Source organism: Ranitomeya variabilis, chromosome 5 (assembly GCF_051348905.1).
Source record: "Ranitomeya variabilis isolate aRanVar5 chromosome 5, aRanVar5.hap1, whole genome shotgun sequence".
Classification (NCBI taxonomy): Eukaryota; Metazoa; Chordata; class Amphibia; order Anura; family Dendrobatidae; genus Ranitomeya; species Ranitomeya variabilis.
This window is the reverse complement of record NC_135236.1, coordinates 363,687,267-363,705,162: the sequence shown is the minus strand read 5'-3', so window position 1 is coordinate 363,705,162 and position 17,896 is coordinate 363,687,267. Positions and strand designations below refer to the sequence as shown.

The following is a 17,896-nucleotide window of genomic DNA, read 5'->3' as shown; positions in this document are numbered from 1 at the left end:
ATTTATGTATGTATTGAAATTATATGTCTCTATCATTTTACAGGCTTTTAAAAGTGGCCTTAGAAAATATTTGCAGTATTACCGGGCATGTGTTCTATCAACCGCAAGCACGCTGTCTCTTCTTACCATCAGCTTCCTTTTCAGAAAGCTTGGACGCCAGTTAAGGTGATTAGTGATACGTATAATAAATCTACAGCAGGACTGATCACATTATTCCAACCACATGAGTTCTTGTAGCACGGAGGTTTAGGAAAAACATTTTCTTGTTTTTTTTACAGAGGATTATGAGGAATAGAGAAAAATGTAGCACTATAGGGAAGTAATCACTATTGTAAATTGAAATAGCCGACGTTTTATTACTTTTGTCAGACACTTGGCCTAGAATGGTAACATTGTAAGTGGCTGTGTAAGGAGCCTGTGCAGTAGGAAGCTGTGCTGCCGTTACCTGCAGATAACCTATACCACATACTGTCAAGCTATCTGCAGGTCACAGTAGCCACTTGGCAATCAGAAAGACAACGCAGACATTTTTTTTTACCTCAGCACCGTTGGTATCAGAAGTGTTAAGTATAAATACATGGTTAACAGCAGTGGGAGCAGCCTCTTTGTACCTCACAACCCAGATTATATCCAGTATTAGATAAGAAAGACATGGAGGACAGCAGGGTGATCCGCTCCTTACCTTAGCGTCCCTTGCATCTCCTTTATTAGATTAGTAACACAGGGAGGACAGCAATGTGAGCAGCCTCTTCTTATCTCAGCACCCCTGATATCTTGTATCTCCAGTATTAGATCAGAGAGACAGGATGGACAGCAATGTGAGTGGCCTCTCTTTACCTCAGCACCCTTGGCATCCCCTGTATTAGACCAGAAAGACAAGGGGGACAGCAGAATGAAGAGCCTATTCTTAATTCAGCTTCCCTGGTACCTCCAGTATTGGACCTGAAAAACAGGATGGACAGGGTGTGAGCAATCTCTTCTTAAGGTACCGTCACATTAAGCGACGCTGCAGCGATAGCGACAGCGATGCCGATCGCTGCAGCGTCGCTGTTTGGTCGCTGGAGAGCTGTCACACAGACCGCTCTCCAGCGACCAACGATGCCGAGGTCCCCGGGTAACCAGGGTAAGCATCGGGTTGCTAAGCGCAGGGCCGCGCTTAGTAACCCGATGTTTACCCTGGTTACCAGCGTAAAAGTTAAAAAAACAAACAGCACATACTCACCAGCGCGTCCCCCAGCGTCTGCTTCCTGACACTGACTGAGCTCCGGCCCTAACAGCACAGCGGTGACGTCACCGCTGTGCTTTCACTTTCAGTTTAGGGCCGGCGCTCAGTCAGTGTCAGGAAGCAGAGGCTGGGGGACGCGCTGGTGAGTATGTGCTGTTTGTTTTTTTAACTTTTACGCTGGTAACCAGGGTAAACATCGGGTTACTAAGCGCGGCCCTGCGCTTAGTAACCCGATGTTTACCCTGGTTACCAGTGTAAAATATCGCTGGTATCCTTGCTTTTGCTGTCAGACACGGCGATACACGGCGACCTAGCAACCAAATAAAGTGCAGACCTTCTAGCAGCGACCAGCAATTTCACAGCGGGATCCAGATCGCTGCTGCGTGTCAAATACAGCGATATCGCTATCCAGGTCGCTGCAACGTCACGGATCGCTGGCGATATCGCCTAGTGTGACGGTACCTTTAGTTCAGCACCTCTGGTATCTAGTATTCGATCAGAAAGACATGATGGTGTACAGCTGGAGTACAGCAGCATGAGCTGCCTCTTCTTACCTTAGCATCCTGATATCTCCAGTATTGGATGAGAAAGATAGGATGGACATCAGTGTGAGCGACCTCACCTCAGCACCCCTCATACCTCTAGTATTGGACCTGAAAGATAGGATGGACAGCAGTGTGAGCAGTCTCTTCTTACTTCAACACCTCTGGTATCTAGTATTCGATCAGAAAGACATGATGGAGTTACAGCAGCATGAGCTGCCTCTTCTTACCTCAGCACCCTGATATCTCCAGTATTAGATCAGAAAGATAGGATGGACATCAGTGTGAGTGGCCGTACCTCAGCGCCCCTGATACCTCTAGTATTGGACCTGAAAGACCAGGGGACTTCAGCGTGAGCAATCTCTTCTTACTTCAGCACCTCTGGTATCTCCAGTATTAGATCAGACAGACGAGGTGGACTCATTCTAAAGAACCCCTTATAATACATTTTTTTTAATGTTAGAGAGCAGAACCAGCACCAGACAGGTTACAACAATACAGTAACCTGTCTGGTGCTTCACTAGCAAGTTTTATATAATAAAAAAGTACAGGAACATTCAATTTAAAAACATATACAGAGTAATGACCAAATACAAATTTTCAGAGGAGGTTAGACAGGAACATGGAAGGAGAGTGATCAAGCAAATGCGCCTGAACGGCACGTTTTATGCAAATCACACTGTCACTTTCATTTTTAAAGTTAGTGTAATCAATGAAGTGATGCCATGTATATGCTCTATTAGAGTTCTTCAGATTGGCAGAAGGTTTTTCATTTTCACTATGTTGTGTACTTTGGAACAAACAGAAACCTCCCTGTGGTTATGTATTTCCATTGATTTGGAATGGAGATGAACATAGGAATTTCTGGTGGTCTCGGACATTTTACATACCCTTTTTATTTCTTATCTGGTCAACCAATTATGTGTTTTTATATTTTCACAGGTATTTAGCAGAACTTTGCTGCATAGGATCAGTGGGCCCAGGATCATCCAGGGGAAGCAGCACTTCCTTTCCAGCAGTGAGTGAAATAGCCCTTCTTTTAGTTACTGATTTTTCTCTGTCGCTTCATTGGGGACACAGGAGACCATGGGGTGTATGCTGCTGCCACTATGCAAAAAAGTTAGCTTCTCCTCAACAGGGTACACCCACCAACTGGCATGAAGCTAATCGGTTTTAGCTTGGTGTCAGTAGGAGGCAGTCACGGGTCTGCTTCCAAAACTGCTACTACCTTTAGGGCTTATTGTGTTTTATTAATCATGTACATTTTTTTCAGATTCCGCTGGTGACTACAGGCAGCAGTGTAACCGTCCACTCTGGTTTCCAACATAGAAACCGAGAGAGCAGTGTGGTCTGATCCACATAGTACCCTCGTGTCTACACAGCAGGACCATACCCCTAACACCTCTAGAGTGTCTCAGGGTGTCCCACCTAACACCAGCCCAATTGTCCACCAGAACGAAATAGTGCCGGAAATATGTGGGGTGGGGATGGAGACTGACCAATTTCAGTAACCCCTCGATTCGGGGCACCTGAAGACAGTCTTCCATTCTGTGAAGGAGTAGTCGAGACTGCAACTGGACAGGTACTTCTTCCATCCCCAGACTATCTAACCCCTAGGGCGTCTATATATGGCCTTCTTAGCTCATCTGCTATGGAACTGACTACTGGCAGCAGGCTCACTTGTAAGTCAGCATGCGGAGATCATCATTCTCAGGGCAGTCAGTTCCCAAGGGCAAGGTCATGGTGGCCGCTCCACTCCCACATTTTCTCACCCGCTGGGTTTTCAAATCCAGGCACTGGCTTTCCTGCGGTCTAGTTTACCCTTGGCCACTCCCCCTGTCTTTTCACACCGGTGCAGCATGATACAGACCTAGAAGCCCCCCCACTGCCTGAGAAGAGAGTGCACCCCCTCCTCCAGAGTGATCAAAATCTGTTTCCAACATAACCAAGGTTTCCCGGACCCTGGTCTCTGTCTAACGCTGGGGCTCTGATCGTTCCCCTGAACAGGCCGTAATCACCCTTTTATTTCCTCCATTATGGCACATTGCATTTCTCCTCCTCTGGTTTTCCCTCCATGTCCTCAAGGATGGCTTTTGTCTCCCACTCCTCACCTGAGCTCTATACAACCTAGGGATCCTGCCTCCACTCAGAGTTGGACTTGGACGTTGATTCTGATCAACTGTCCAAGTTGCAGGAAATGATGGACAGTCTGATGTTCTCTCTCATTCAGACCCTCAATGTCAAGGAACTGTATTTCTTTAGCATGGAGCTGACTGTATCATTCAAGAAGGTAAAACTCCCTCTCCGGGTATTTTCAAACCATAAGGAGTGGAGATTTTGCGGCCAGGAGTTAGGAGCACCTGGAAAAAATATTTTCAAAGAAGACGGATGGATATCATGTATCCCTTCCCTCCCGAACTGCTCAAAACTTGGGCTGAGCTCTCGACTCTACGGTCCCACGGCTGTTCTCAATTATGATTCTTTCCCTTTCTGACAGCGCCTCGCTCAAAGACCCTACCAACAGACATATTGAATCACTAGCCAGGTTTGCCTTCGAGGCTGTCTGCACATCACTCTGTCCCACCTTCACCTCCACCTGGGTCTCTAAATCAGTCTCCGCCTGGGCTTAGTGGCATCCTTTTGTGGGCCCCAACTGAGAAACTGGCTGGTCTTGCTGATCAGATTGCTCACCCCACAGTAGCTCTTGATGCTACAGGTTGCTCAGTGCTGGCTTCGAACATTGCGGCCATTCACATAGTCATATGGCTTAAGGCATGGATTGCTGATGTGACACCCCCTCCCCCCCAAAAAAAAATCCCTTTTAAGCCAACTCTTCCCTGCAGGCCGACAAAGCAAGCCCTCCCAATCCAGGTCAAACAGATTTTCCTCTGCATCATGGGTTGCTCCCACCCGTGGACTCTCCCGTGGGCTGTTGTCTGTCCCATTCAAGAATGTGTGGCTCTCTAAGCTGATAATGCATGGGTCAGAGAGGTCTTCTACCCCGCCCCCAAGGGATTTCTCTCTAGTTCCCTTTTTTTTTTTTTTCCTTCCAAGCAATTACCTCCCTTCTCCAGTCAGGTGTCATTGTTCCTGTTTCACTCAGGAACGCCTCTCGGCTTTCTACTCAAACCTTTTTGTGGTCCCAAAAAAGGATTGTTCTTTTCTCCCTTTCTTGGACTTTAAACTTCTGAACAAGCGAGTTCGACTTCTCCAATGCGGTCTAGCGCCTGCTCCCAGGGTCTTCATGGAGGTCATAGCTACCATCATGGTTTTCCTTCACCCCAGGGGAATTCTAGTCATCCCCGACTGGGATTGCTGCCAGAGTTTGCAACTGACTCTTGACAGTGTCTCGCCTGGTCTGGCTCATCAATAGGGAAAAGTCGTCTTTTGATTCTGGCCCTAATTTTTCTTGGTACGCTTTTTGATACTGCGCACTTTAGAGTGTTTCTCCTCAAAGAAAAGTCCTTCTCCATTCTTCTCGTGATTCTCACTCTCTGACACCCATCGCCCGGCGTGCTTCGGATCTGCATGAGCATGCTTAGCAAGATGGCAGCCACATTTGTTCCCTTCAGCTTGCTACTCTATCATTCTGGGACAAAAAGTTCTCCTCCTTGGATCGCCCCATCATTAATCTGCAAGTAAGACAGTGGCTTCTTTCTCCCCTCGTTTGACTCTGAGATTCTTCCTCCCGCTCCACTCGCATATCGCGACTACAGACGTCAGCCTTCTCAACTGGGGCAGTGTTTCACTAGTTCACGGTCCAGGACTGCTGGAGATCTCGAGATTCCTCACTCTCAATCAACATCTTGGAACTCTAGGACCATTTCTCGCTTTCTGACACTGGCAGGACGTCTTAGTGGGCTGTCCAGTGTGCATTCAGTCCAAGAATGCCACGGCTATTGCATACATCAATCATCACGGCGGAACTCAAAGCAGATCTGTCATGTCAGAAGTCTCTCGAATCCTGGCATGGGCCCAATGGGGGTTCCCATGATATTGGCTGTCCATATTCCAGACGTGGACAATTGGGCCACAGACTTCCTCAGGCGAGTGGTCCCTGAACCCATTGTCTTCAACCAGATTTGTCAAAGGTGAGGCATACGTCCGACGTCAACCTGATGGCATCCAGGATGAACAACAAAGTTACTAGCTTCGTGTCCAGGTCTCGCGACCTCCCCCCCCCCCTCGAGGTTGACTCTGATGCACTGATTCTCCCGTGGTCCCAGTTCCACTTTCCGTATCTCTTTCCACTTATGCCCCTGATTCCCTGGCTTCTCAAGAATATCAAGGTGGAGAAAATACCAGTCTTCATCATGGCTCATGACTGGCCCAGAAAAGCTTAGTACGCAGAAATGGTCAACCTCATTACAGACGTCCCGTGTAAGCTACCGGGTCGTTCTGACCTCCTTTCCCAGGTACCCCTCTTCCACCAGAATTCAGTCTCTCAATTTAACGGATGGCTGTTGAAGCCGCATTCCTGAAAGATGTAGGCTTTTCTGACCAGGTTATCCAGACCATGATCAAAGCGAGGAAGCCCTTTTCCTCTAACATCTACCATTGCTTTTGAAAGGCCATCTTTTGCTGGTGCGAAGCCAAGCAGGCAGCCCTTATGTCCTTCTCTCTCACTTCCTTCCTGGCCTTCTTTCAGTCAGGGCTTGAATATGTTCTGTGTCTCAACTTCCTAAAGGCTCATGTCTTTGCCCTTTCAAGTCAGAACTCTCTTTCAGGGAGTCACTTATTCCCTTCCTCCCAATCTTCCTCCTGTGGTTCCCTGGGACCTCAACCTGGTACTGAACACTCTTGAGGGTCTCCTCTTTAAGCCTATTTGAGATGTTTCTGTCTCTTGACTTTCCTGGAAGGTTGTCTTCCTGATGGGGACCCCCTCCATCTGGCGAGTCACGGAGCCTGTGGCCTTATCCTGCTGATCTGATTACCCTCTCTTGTCCTCTGTCAGGACAAAGTGGTGCTGCGTCCAGTTCCTTTTCTCCTGAAGGTTTCTCCCTTTCACCTAAACAAGGACCTCTTTCTCTCCTTCAACTTGCCCTCGGGAGTAGTCTCTTCACAAGTTGGATCTCGTCAGATCTCTACGTCTCTATCTTTCCAGAACATCATTTTTCAGATGCTCTGACTCTGTTTGTGATTCCTGAGGGTCACCGCGGAGGTCTTCTTGCCTCCAAGGCCACAATCGCCCATTGGATCCACTCTGCCATTCTATAGAGAGCATTCCTATGCCTCAGCTGATCGAGCTTCGGTAGGAAGGTTCTGCTATTAGGAGTCGCTTTGGCTTAGACCTCTCCTGGGTGTTTTTTCTGTTCTTCTTTCCCCACCCTTGGAACGGCTTTAGGAAATCCCATGGTCTCCTGTGTCTCCGAATGAAGCAATAGAGAAAAAAGGATTTGGGGTACTTACTGTAAAATCTCTTTCTTGGAGCCTTCATTGGGGAACACAGTATTCGCCCTTGTGCCTATGTTGGGTTTGTTTTAGTTGTTTCTTTTTGCTTCTCCTACTGATTTCTCACTAACTGATTAGCATTGTGCCAGTCGGTGGGTGTACCCTGCTGAAGAGAAACTAACTTTTTTGCCTAATGTCATCCTCCTAGTGGCAGCAGCATACACCCCATGGTCTCCTGTGCTCCCCAAAGAAGGCTCTGAGAAAGAGATTATATGGCGAGTACTGAAAATCCTCTTGTATATGTCTTTTATATTAATACAGATTGTGATTTTGAGACTTTCATGGCACTTGGTTTAGTTTTTTTATATTACTCTTTATTGTTTATATTTTTTAGGGTGTTAAATTGCTATCCTACCTTTACAAAGAAGCTCTTGAAAACAGCAGCAATGAAAATTATCCTGTCTTGTTATCGCTCTTAAAATCCAGTTGTGAACCATACACAAGGTAAAGAGCTTTTCGATATTACGAAGTCAGTGGTTCTAGGCTTCCATGTCCAACATGTCTGCTGGATCTGTAGAGAGATGTTGCGTATTACATTGAGGTTACTTAAGTTACAGTGCTCATTCCACATTTCCTGACTTGAAGATGATCCAATTAATTAAAGAAGCACTCCCATCTGTTTTTATCTTCTTGCCTGTCAATCTTCAAACCTGTCAATAGGATTTTGCTAAGTAAACTACAGGCATTGTCATATGATGTCAGGATTGAAAAAAATCCTACTTGTAGTTCTTGTTTAATCTGTGTTTTCAGTTTTGAGGCAATGAGGTGCTTGTGGGCGGGCCCTTTTTTTTTTTTTGGGTGCTCTGACCTCATCATCATCATTCTAGGCTTAAATGACAGGTCACTGAACCTTCAGTGACCTGCCTCCTAATCTAAATACTTCCCCTGCGCATTTAACATTCTGGTCTTCAGAAAAAAAGAAGTGCTGCTTCAGCAAAATGGCGCTCCTGCATTGGTTCTTGAAACAGTGTGCGGCGCATGTGCAGAGTGACCGCATCGCTTGCTAATGGATGCTGCTGCACATGCGCCGGACACAGCGTTTCAAGAACCAATGCAGGAAGCGCGTTCAAGAAGAGGAAATCGCCACTGAACATAACAACGCTCCCGCACTGGTCACTGAAACAGTGGGTGGCGCATGTGCAGATTGAGAGCATCGCTTGCCGATAGATGCTACTGGACATACGCCTCTTCCTGCGCCATTTTGTTGAAGTAACATTTTTCTTTCCTTTTTTATTTTTTGAAGACTGGAAAATGAAATGCGCAGTGTTTAAAGTAGGAGGCAGGTCACTGAAGGTTCGATGACCTGTCATTTAAGCCCAGAATGATGACGAGGCCAGAATTCCAAAAAAAAGACCCTTCCACAGGCAGCCCCGGAGCACAAGCATCTCATAAACTGAAATTTGCAAGCACAGATTAAACAAGAACCATAAGGGTATGTTTCCATGTGGCGTATTTGCTGCGGATTGGACTCTGCGTACAGCCGCAGCGTCCAATCCCCAGCGTCCAGATGTTGCAGCACAGTGGATGGGATTTTATGAAATCCCATCTCCACTATGTGTGCAGGGACGCCTCTGGCTTCCCTGCGTATACGCACATGCGGCGCATCTTTATAGACCGCAGCATGTCTGTTTATGTTGCGGAGACGCTCAGTCTCGGCGAGATAAATAACATTGTTCTATGTATAGGATGCAGCATTTCCACATGGTTCAATGAATACATGCGGAATCCCCTGCGTACAAAAAGCGGCAGCGCTTTGGACGGGGCGGGTATCTGCTGCGTCCAAAGTGCTGAAAATAGGTCACATGGAAACATACCCTTAGACTAATTTCTTCAACCCAAGTATCATTTTAATCAGTGTAATAGCTCCAATGTGACAATGCTTGTAGTTTAGTTAGCAAAATTCTGATGACAGTTTCGCTGAAATATATTGCAGTCATTATATTATATATCAATTACTATGTATATATTGTGTACATACAATTGCTAATATTCCTCTTTTTCCTAGCTAATTCGCCTTTTCTTTGCTCTGTGTAGAAGCAAGAAGTCTCTTGTCCCTGCATTTATAATCCCCGTCTGCAACTCCTGATCCTGATCCTGCTCTGCTTCTTCCCCTGCTAGGGACTTTTGCAGTGACTTATGACTGAATCTTACAGGGAAAATTGACCTCCTGTTACTATTTAGCGCTTAGAAGGGTTCAGCTAGTCAGTTTTTAATCATGTGATGTCAGACCTAATGGAAAAGAGAAGAATTAAATGGGTAAAGGGCCAAAAGAGCAACTGTAAGTACACAGTGCTATATAATATGATGATCACACTATATTAAAGGGAACCTGTCACCACGTTTTTGGAAGATGGGATAAAAATAGCGTTAAATAGGGGCAGAGGTGGGCATTACATTAGTGTGTTTGTTATGCGTTTATTACCCACCTAAGTTGCCGAAATACCTTTGCAAAGTCTCCATTTTCGCCTGTCAATCAGGCTGGTCTGGTCAAAAGGGCGTGTTGTCTTCCCCCAGATTTTGCGTAGTTTTCCGTTGGTGGCGTAGTGGTGTGCGCATGCCCAAGGTCCCGAATCCTCTGCCAGGGGATTTAAAAGAGCGCGCTGTTCGTTTTCATTGGTGATCGGTGGGCGCGGCCATCTTCCTTTGGCCGCGCGTGCGCAGAAGCGGCGCTCTGCTAGCCGCGGCTTCAGGAAAATGGCCGCCGCGATATCCATCTGCGCACGCGCGGCATCCCGCGGCCATTTTCCTGAAGCCGCGGCCAGCAGAGCGCCGCTTCTGCGCACGCGCGGCCAAAGGAAGATGGCCGCGCCCACCGATCACCAATGAAAACGAACAGCGCGCTCTTTTAAATCCCCTGGCAGAGGATTCAGGACTTTGGGCATGCGCACACCACTACGCCACCAACGGAAAACTAAGCAAAATCTGGGGGAAGACAAGACGCCCTTTTGACCAGACCAGCCTGATTGACAGGCGAAAACGGAGACTTTGCAAAGGTATTTCGGCAACTTAGGTGGGTAATAAACGCATAACAAACACACTAATGTAATGCCCACCTCTGCCCCTATTTAACGCTATTTTTATCCCATCTTCCAAAAACGTGGTGACAGGTTCCCTTTAAGAGCATTCAAATTTTGATGGCAGTGTTCCTTTAAGAATTATTTTTTTTTTTTTTATTATTGATTCGGCTTATATTTCAAACTATCTGTTTTAAAATCAGAAAACGATGAACTGGAGTGTATTTCTACTATAATGTATACTACTATCTGAGATTATAGTAGATATGTTGCCTGTTCTTGACCACTTCTCTTCTGTTAAAGGGGTTATCCGGCCTTAAGAGAATCTTTTGTGCTCTGAGGATTCTCTGGTGGTGGTGTCGGGAGCAATTTGCATACTTCCGGCCATTCTGACCTGCCTGTATTTGACCTTGATAAATACACTTGCATTGAGTGAAGCTGTGCTCATCTAGTTGGCACGTCACCGCATGTATACAAATCACATACTTGTGAGGATTCACAAGTTTACAGTCGCATCGAGTGCCTGCAGCCTTGTACACCAAGGTCTAACAGCCCCTTTAAGCCACGCTCACTTTGAAGAATAGGAAGAGGACCAATGTAAAAATGACAAAAGTCACAAAACTTTTGTTCAACTCTGATATATAGAAGCCAAAATCTAAAGTAAAAGTGTTAGTAAATTCCATCCTATGTCATTTATATGTTTTGTTGTCCATTTTCACATAATTCCTTTTTGTATTTCATTCACCTGGGTAATTAAGCTCTCTAGCCAATGACATTTACATTGGTCATATAATTGCATCTATACACTCCTCAATATTGACATTGCAGCATTGAGAATGAAAAGTCATGACATGTTGAAAATCATAGAATGGATAGACATGTTAATTATGTAAATGAATTATGTAAATGATGAAAAAATGGAAACTAAATATTCAAATTATCTTGATCTACTCAGTATCAGGTATGAGTGCCATGTGCAGAAATACACACAATTACACACCTTGTCATGTATAAATGTTATTATTAATGGTTGTCTGAAGCATGTTTTGCCACACTGAATGCACTTGGGTAAATCATCAAGATCCGATGCTGGCAGCTTCCTTTGCATTTGCAATGACATCTCAGATGTGCTCGATGTGTGACAAGTACGAAGATGCTTCAGGCCATATTAGCACGCCTAGAGTCTTGTTCTGAGTCACATAGATTTGCATTGAAACATTTTAACAAGTGACCTCCAATCCACACAGTATAGTCAGCAAGTCACAAATGTGGTGACGTTACGCCGGAGCGGAATTGGTAACAGCAGAAGACAGCGCCTGTTAAATATTCCAATAAACTCTTTACTGTACTTGTGTTCTCCATTTATCCTTTCCAGAAAAGTAGCCATCTTGTGTGCATAAGGTGCAATAATATAGAAATTTGTGGCCTTCTTCAGATTCATCTATGATTGGGTCTACACTGGTGTCTTAAGAGATGCTTGTAAAGAATTTATGATCCAGGTGAACGAAGACTTCCTTGGGTTTAGAGGTATCGTATTCTGTATCCACTGGTATTTGCTTTTATCAGTCTCCTTTCTGGTCAGTTTTTTCCCCTCATTTATTTTTTTATTATTTCTTTTAGACAAACATTATTGGACTCATGGATATGTTTTGATCTCAAAAGACGTGGAAGATTGTGTGCCAGTCTTTTTGAAGCATCTTGCTAATGAAATATACACGTGTGGGAAAACTATAAATTTATTGAAAGTGTGCTGCCCCAAGGTGGGTCCCAATGTCTACATTATTAACTTGCTTTTTTATTTATGATGTAGGTAAATAGAAAGTGAAGCATTTCTTCACATGCTTTTTCTTTCAGCATTACATTTGCTGGTCTGATATTCCTGTACCTCGCATATCGGTTACCTTCTCCTTAGAGGAATTAAAGGAAATCCGAAAAGACTGTGCAGTCTATATAGCCAGAATGGAGAGAATTGCACGGCAAAGCAGCATCAGTAAAGAGGAGAAGGTAACCATTCAATGGAATTTTTTTTCTTTTTTGCATTTAGTTTCAAATTTGTTAGCCTATTCAAAAAAAGTTTTACATGTACTTTTCTAGGTCTTCAGACCAGATTTAGTATCTTCCCATGAGTGGCTTTTAGTAAAGTAATTATTAGCAATGTATACTCAATAATGAAAAAGAAAAAATCTCCAGCATGGATCTTCTAAAAGTCAATTTATTAGAAACACTTTAAAATGCAAACATTTGCAAAAAGGAGAGATGAGGGTCCCGGGTGGTCAACGCCGACGCGTTTCGACCATCAGGTCTTAGTCATGGCATGAAAATGGAACCACATATTAACATTTTATACAACACAGAACACTAAAACAGCAAGTGCTTAGATTAAAACTCAGGTGGGCAATCAGAACATTCATGATATTAACCCACTGTGAACCGCAAAAGAGAAAGACATATCCATGAAAAAAGAACCACATCGGTGTATCAAAAAATTACATTAGCCGGAATAATAGAACCATTTCACAGTGTGTACAATATTAAATATCACCTTCTTATGAAGGGGGGGGGGGGGGGGAGGAAAAAAAAAAAAAAAAAAAAAACCGCATGGAAAAACAAAGCAAAAAATAAATATATATATATATATATATATATATATATATATATATATATATATATATATATATATATATATATATATATATATATTTATTTATTTATATTAAAGACATGAGATTATTACATTAATCTAACTGCAAAATGAGGTCAAGACGTTTGTTCAGCCCTAAGGGCACCCTTGACTGTAGAGAAAATATCCAAAAGGATTCATGATTTAATATCTTACGTCTATGATCACCACCTCTAGGGGGTTTATGCACTTTTTCAATAGCAGTCACTTTAGTCATACTGGTGTTACCTGCATGGATTGTTTTGCAGTGGTGGGAGACTGCAGAAATGTTATGTGATGTATTATTAAGTGCAGATTCTGAGATATGCTTACAAAACCTTCTTTTTAAAGGGCCCACTGTGCAGCCCACATATTGCAGTTTACATAAATCGCATTCTATCAAATAAATGACACCTTCTGAGTTGCAATTCATGTGCGTTCTAATTGGATAAGTAATGCCTGTCACACTAGAGGTGAAACTAGTAGTTTTTCCTATGAAATTACACGTTTTACACGGGTGGTGACCACATTTAAAAAAACCCTTATATGTTAACCAGGCACTATTTCCTGCAGTCAATTTACTATTGAGATAGAGACTAGGAGATAGGATGTCACGTAAGGAAGGTGCTTTTTTGGCAAGATATCGTATGTGAGTACGATCTAAAATATGTGCTAGCTTCACATCATTGTATAAAATAGGAACATACTTTTTCACAATTTGAATTATTTCTGCATACTGCGGACTATAAACTGTGGAAAAATTTATCGTACTCAGAGAGTGAGAGGCAGACTCTGCGTGTTTAGTCTCATTAAACCTTTTTCTTTTAATTTTTTTAATTTTATTATTATTCTCGTTGGGGTTCATAGAAAGAGACCCTGGATCCTCATTATCACTCCATAATAAAGACTTCCTATCAATGTCTTTTGTCACTGATTTTGCTCTGTGTAGCATCCAATTAGGATAACCGCGATCTTTAAGTCTGAAAACTGCAGACTCAGTTTCCTGTGTGAATTGTGCAGCTGAACTACAATTTCTTTTGAGCCTGATCAATTCACCCACTGGTATATTCTTAATGACATGTTTTGGGTGACAAGAGTGTGCCTCCAAAATGGAGTTGCTGTCAGTAGATTTTCTATAAGGGGAAACAGCAACTAAGTTAGTATTTTCATTTACTGATAAGGAAATATCCAAATAGTTAATAGAAATCTTGGAGGTATTAGAAGTAAAGGAGAGATTAAAATCATTATTATTCATGTATTTTATGAAGTCCGTAATCAGCATATCATCCCCCTTCCAAATTATAATCAAATCGTCGATATAGCGACCAAAAAATACAATATTATTAGAAAAAGGATTATTCTCATTGAAAAATAGGGAAAAAGGAAAAAATGGGAAGAAAATAAGTCAGCTCACCAATCCCTCAACAGTGCAATGATGTCCACGCCTATTTATCATGCGTTTCCTAAGATTCATAAAAATGTTTTTCCTCCTCCGTTTAGAGCCATCATCTCTGGTATAGGGTCACTTTCAGAAAATTTGGGAGAATGGGTGGATCATTTTCTACAACCCTTAGTGATCAATTTACCGGGTTATATCAAAGATACCAGAGCAGTCATTGCCGCATTAGATGGCTTTTTGTGGTCTTCACATTATACATGGGTCACCTGTGATGTGGTTGGTTTATATCCTTCCATACCACATAATATAATTCTAACCAGCCTGTCATATTTTCTTAATAAGTACAGCACGTACAAACAGGAGATTCAATCTTTTATTGTAGATTCAGTTTCTTTTTTGTTGACCCATAATTATTTTTCATTTGATAGGTTGTTTTTTATCCAAAAAAAGGGCGTTAGTATGGGAGGGAAATGTTCCCCTTCATTAGCCAATATTACAGTAGCGGTTTGGGAAGAAAAATATATTTTCAATGAGAATAATCCTCAGCTTTGTGGGTTGCCGCCGACTCTATGCAAATCTCGTACCACTTGCAATTGCCATCGTCTCTAGCAATGGAGCTGGGAGTAGTTTCCCCAGACTTCATCTGTTCACTGCTCATGCCCAAGGAGGGCACAGTGATGGTGAAATCTGCTGTCTATGGAGGAGCCAAAGTCCACACCAATCAGGAGAGCAATGTAAGATCGGCTGTTTTACAGCACCACTTCTTATATTTGTATATTTACACTCATGCCCGGGAGAATAATAGTTGCACACATGCGTGAGGTTGGCAAACAGCTGGCGTTGAGCCTTCTCTTGCAAATTGTTACTCACACCGACACTGACATAACTTGATTTGAAGAACAATTAGCCCAGTAGAAGGAAACTGCCCCCTCAACTTGCCTCTGTTCTGCATATATATCTGACCGAATGAAATAAATGATTTTATTGGCATTAATTAAACATAAAATACAAAATAATATGCTTTTCGGAAGCAGTATAAAGTGTGATAAAGACATGATGAACCTATATAAAAATAAAGATTATTATTATTATTATAAATTAGCCTTTTAAAAGGTTGTTACCTTTCTGTAAATGTTGTTTCCCCATCCCCACCACAGCACCAAGGAGAGAGAGAAGATATGCTCCCAAGGACAGGAAATCTACAGCGTTAAAAGGCAGAGCCTCTCGATGTGCTTCAGTGGTTTCCTGTCCTTGAGGGATACCTACAGTTTCCCGGCGTATAAATTCATGTCCTCTTTGGCAAAATCATCCTAGCTGGAGGAATATTCCAAAATGGATTACAGCAGCCAGCCAAGAGAGCCTATGGAAGAAGCAGCACCACCGACCTTGGTAGTTTCCACGTCCGGTGGAGTGAGTCCATGGGTTCCCATGCACAGCTTATCCTAATGCCTGTATGTTTACTCATATGTATTATAAGACAGGCCTGGGAAGGCGCAGGCCAGAAGTAAACCTAATACAGAATCTATACTATATAAAAGTAAATTATCATCTGCATATTGTAAAAGATTATGCTAAAGTTGAATGGAAGAACTCTTGCTGAGGAATCCCCTTTCCTTATGCAAAGTATGAAATCGTTGTTCAAGGTTGAAATTTAAAAAATCATTAAAGGGGTTCAATGGGCCCAACACGTCTTCATGGAAGGAAGAAACTATATTTGACTCTAGCCCAGAAGATGAGGTTGAAAACTGGGTACTAGAGGGATCTCATCCTCCTACTCAGATGTTTGCAGGGGTAAGCCTTGTTTCCCCACGGAAGAAACAGATAAACTGGTGAAAGCAGTTAGAGCAACGATAAGAGTAGAAGAGATAAAAGAACCAAATTCCATGCAAGACTTAATGTGTGGGGCCCCAGAAATTTGTAAGCATAAATGATTTCTCGTCCACAAAAAATAAAGCTTCTCAGATTAAGTAAGAATGGAAAAAAACAGAACATTTTTATCTCAAGAGAAATTAAAAGGAAATATCCCTTTTGATCCGGAGGTCTCAGAGATCTGGGATAAGGTCACTAAAATTTATGTTGCAGTCTCTAAAGTATCCCGCAATGCTGCCCTCCCCTTTGATGATGCAGGTCTTTTGAAGGACCCTTTAGATAGGAGAGCACAAAGTTTTCTAAAGAAGGCCTGGGAATCGGGAGTGGCATCCTCTTAAGCCCAACACAGCGGCCACTTGCACAGCAAGATCTCAACTAGAATCCCAGATTAGGAACAAGTGTCCAAGGGACCTGTTGCTTGCAGGCCTCACAACTATCGTAAAGTCAATAGATTTCCTGGCAGACACATCTGCTGATGTAGTTAGGCTTGGGGCTCGCACATGCTCATTTTCGAACTTGGACGGAAGGGCTTTTTAGCTTAAGAACTGAATGGCAGATTTTCATTCAAAATCCGGGCTCTATGGTATCTCATGTGACTGTGAGTTCTTCTTCGGTTCAACACTGGTTGAAATCTTGGACAAGGCCACAGGTTCAAAAAAGGAGTTCCCACTAACCAGCGTTCCGAAGTTCAAAAAACTCTTTCAACCATTGAGAGAGAACAGGAAATTCCTATATGCAAATTGCCTCTTCGGAGGGGAAGAGGACTTGAACTCTATCTATAGCGCCACCTGTTGGAAGTAGCGATCCTACAAGTCACTATCGACCCTTTAATGAGTCTTGCAATACGACTTGGGTTAAAAGCCAAATCAGAATCTCAATTTGCAGACACAGTGTTTCAGCCTATATTGGCCCTCATCATTGCAAAGTATAAGAACTGATTTGGCTAGGTGAGAGGAAATTTGGAAACTTCTAAATTGTTCAGGGTTAAATCCTTATAAAAATGATCCGGTTCCCTGGTCAGTCATTCTGGAAGTCCTACAAAAAGGGCGGTAAAGGGATCTTAAAATGAATATCCTTAAAGTCCAGATTTTGGACCTGGGGGTTTCAACTGTAAATTAGCAGATAACATTTTGATAATAAATCCTGAAGGCCTTGACCAGAGCCCCATTCGAACCATTATCAAAATGCACAATTGGGATATTAACCATTTAGACGGTCCTTTTAGTAGCCCTTAAATCAGCCAGACGGATTGTAGAATTGCAGGCCGTCAGCAAACCAACCCTTTATGAATTTTCTTCTAGATTGTCATACTTAGACTTGAATCAGCCTTCCTCGCTAAAGTGGCCTCAGTTTTTCATAGGTCCCAAAAGATGGTACTACTTTCATTCTGCAATAACCCCAAGAATGAAAAGGAATTTCACACCCTAGATGTTAGGAGGTGTCTTCTACAAAATATCGAAATTCTACCTTCCTTTTTATTCTGTTTCATGGTCACTGTAGATGCTAGGCAACATCAAAAGTGTCTCTGACCAGATTGGTCAAAACGGGAATTTCACTGGCATACACGGCAGGGGGTCTGTACCCCCCTAAAAACTTGAGAGCAGACTCCACCATGGCACTATGCACATCTTGGACAGAGAAGGCTAATGCCTCTCTAGCAGGTTTGTAGGGTAGCTATGTGGTCTTCACCTTCCTCTGTGGTCGTGTGTTAGATGTTTTTCACAGTTCTTATATATA

The 17,896-nt window shown here is 43.1% G+C and overlaps 1 protein-coding gene across 5 annotated transcripts in view; it reads left to right on the top strand.

Annotated features, from left to right (window-relative positions):
• The window catches only part of TUBGCP6 (tubulin gamma complex component 6), a 96,366-nt gene that overhangs the window by 19,066 nt on the left and 59,404 nt on the right, over nt 1-17,896 (top strand). For all 5 annotated transcript variants that reach the window (XM_077264908.1, XM_077264907.1, XM_077264904.1 and 2 more), the window contains exons 6-11: nt 44-165; nt 2,710-2,785; nt 7,553-7,662; nt 11,668-11,759; nt 11,853-11,992; nt 12,087-12,236. In XM_077264908.1, the coding sequence (XP_077121023.1) occupies nt 44-165; nt 2,710-2,785; nt 7,553-7,662; nt 11,668-11,759; nt 11,853-11,992; nt 12,087-12,236 (690 nt within the window). The remainder of the gene's footprint in view (nt 1-43; nt 166-2,709; nt 2,786-7,552; nt 7,663-11,667; nt 11,760-11,852; nt 11,993-12,086; nt 12,237-17,896) is intronic.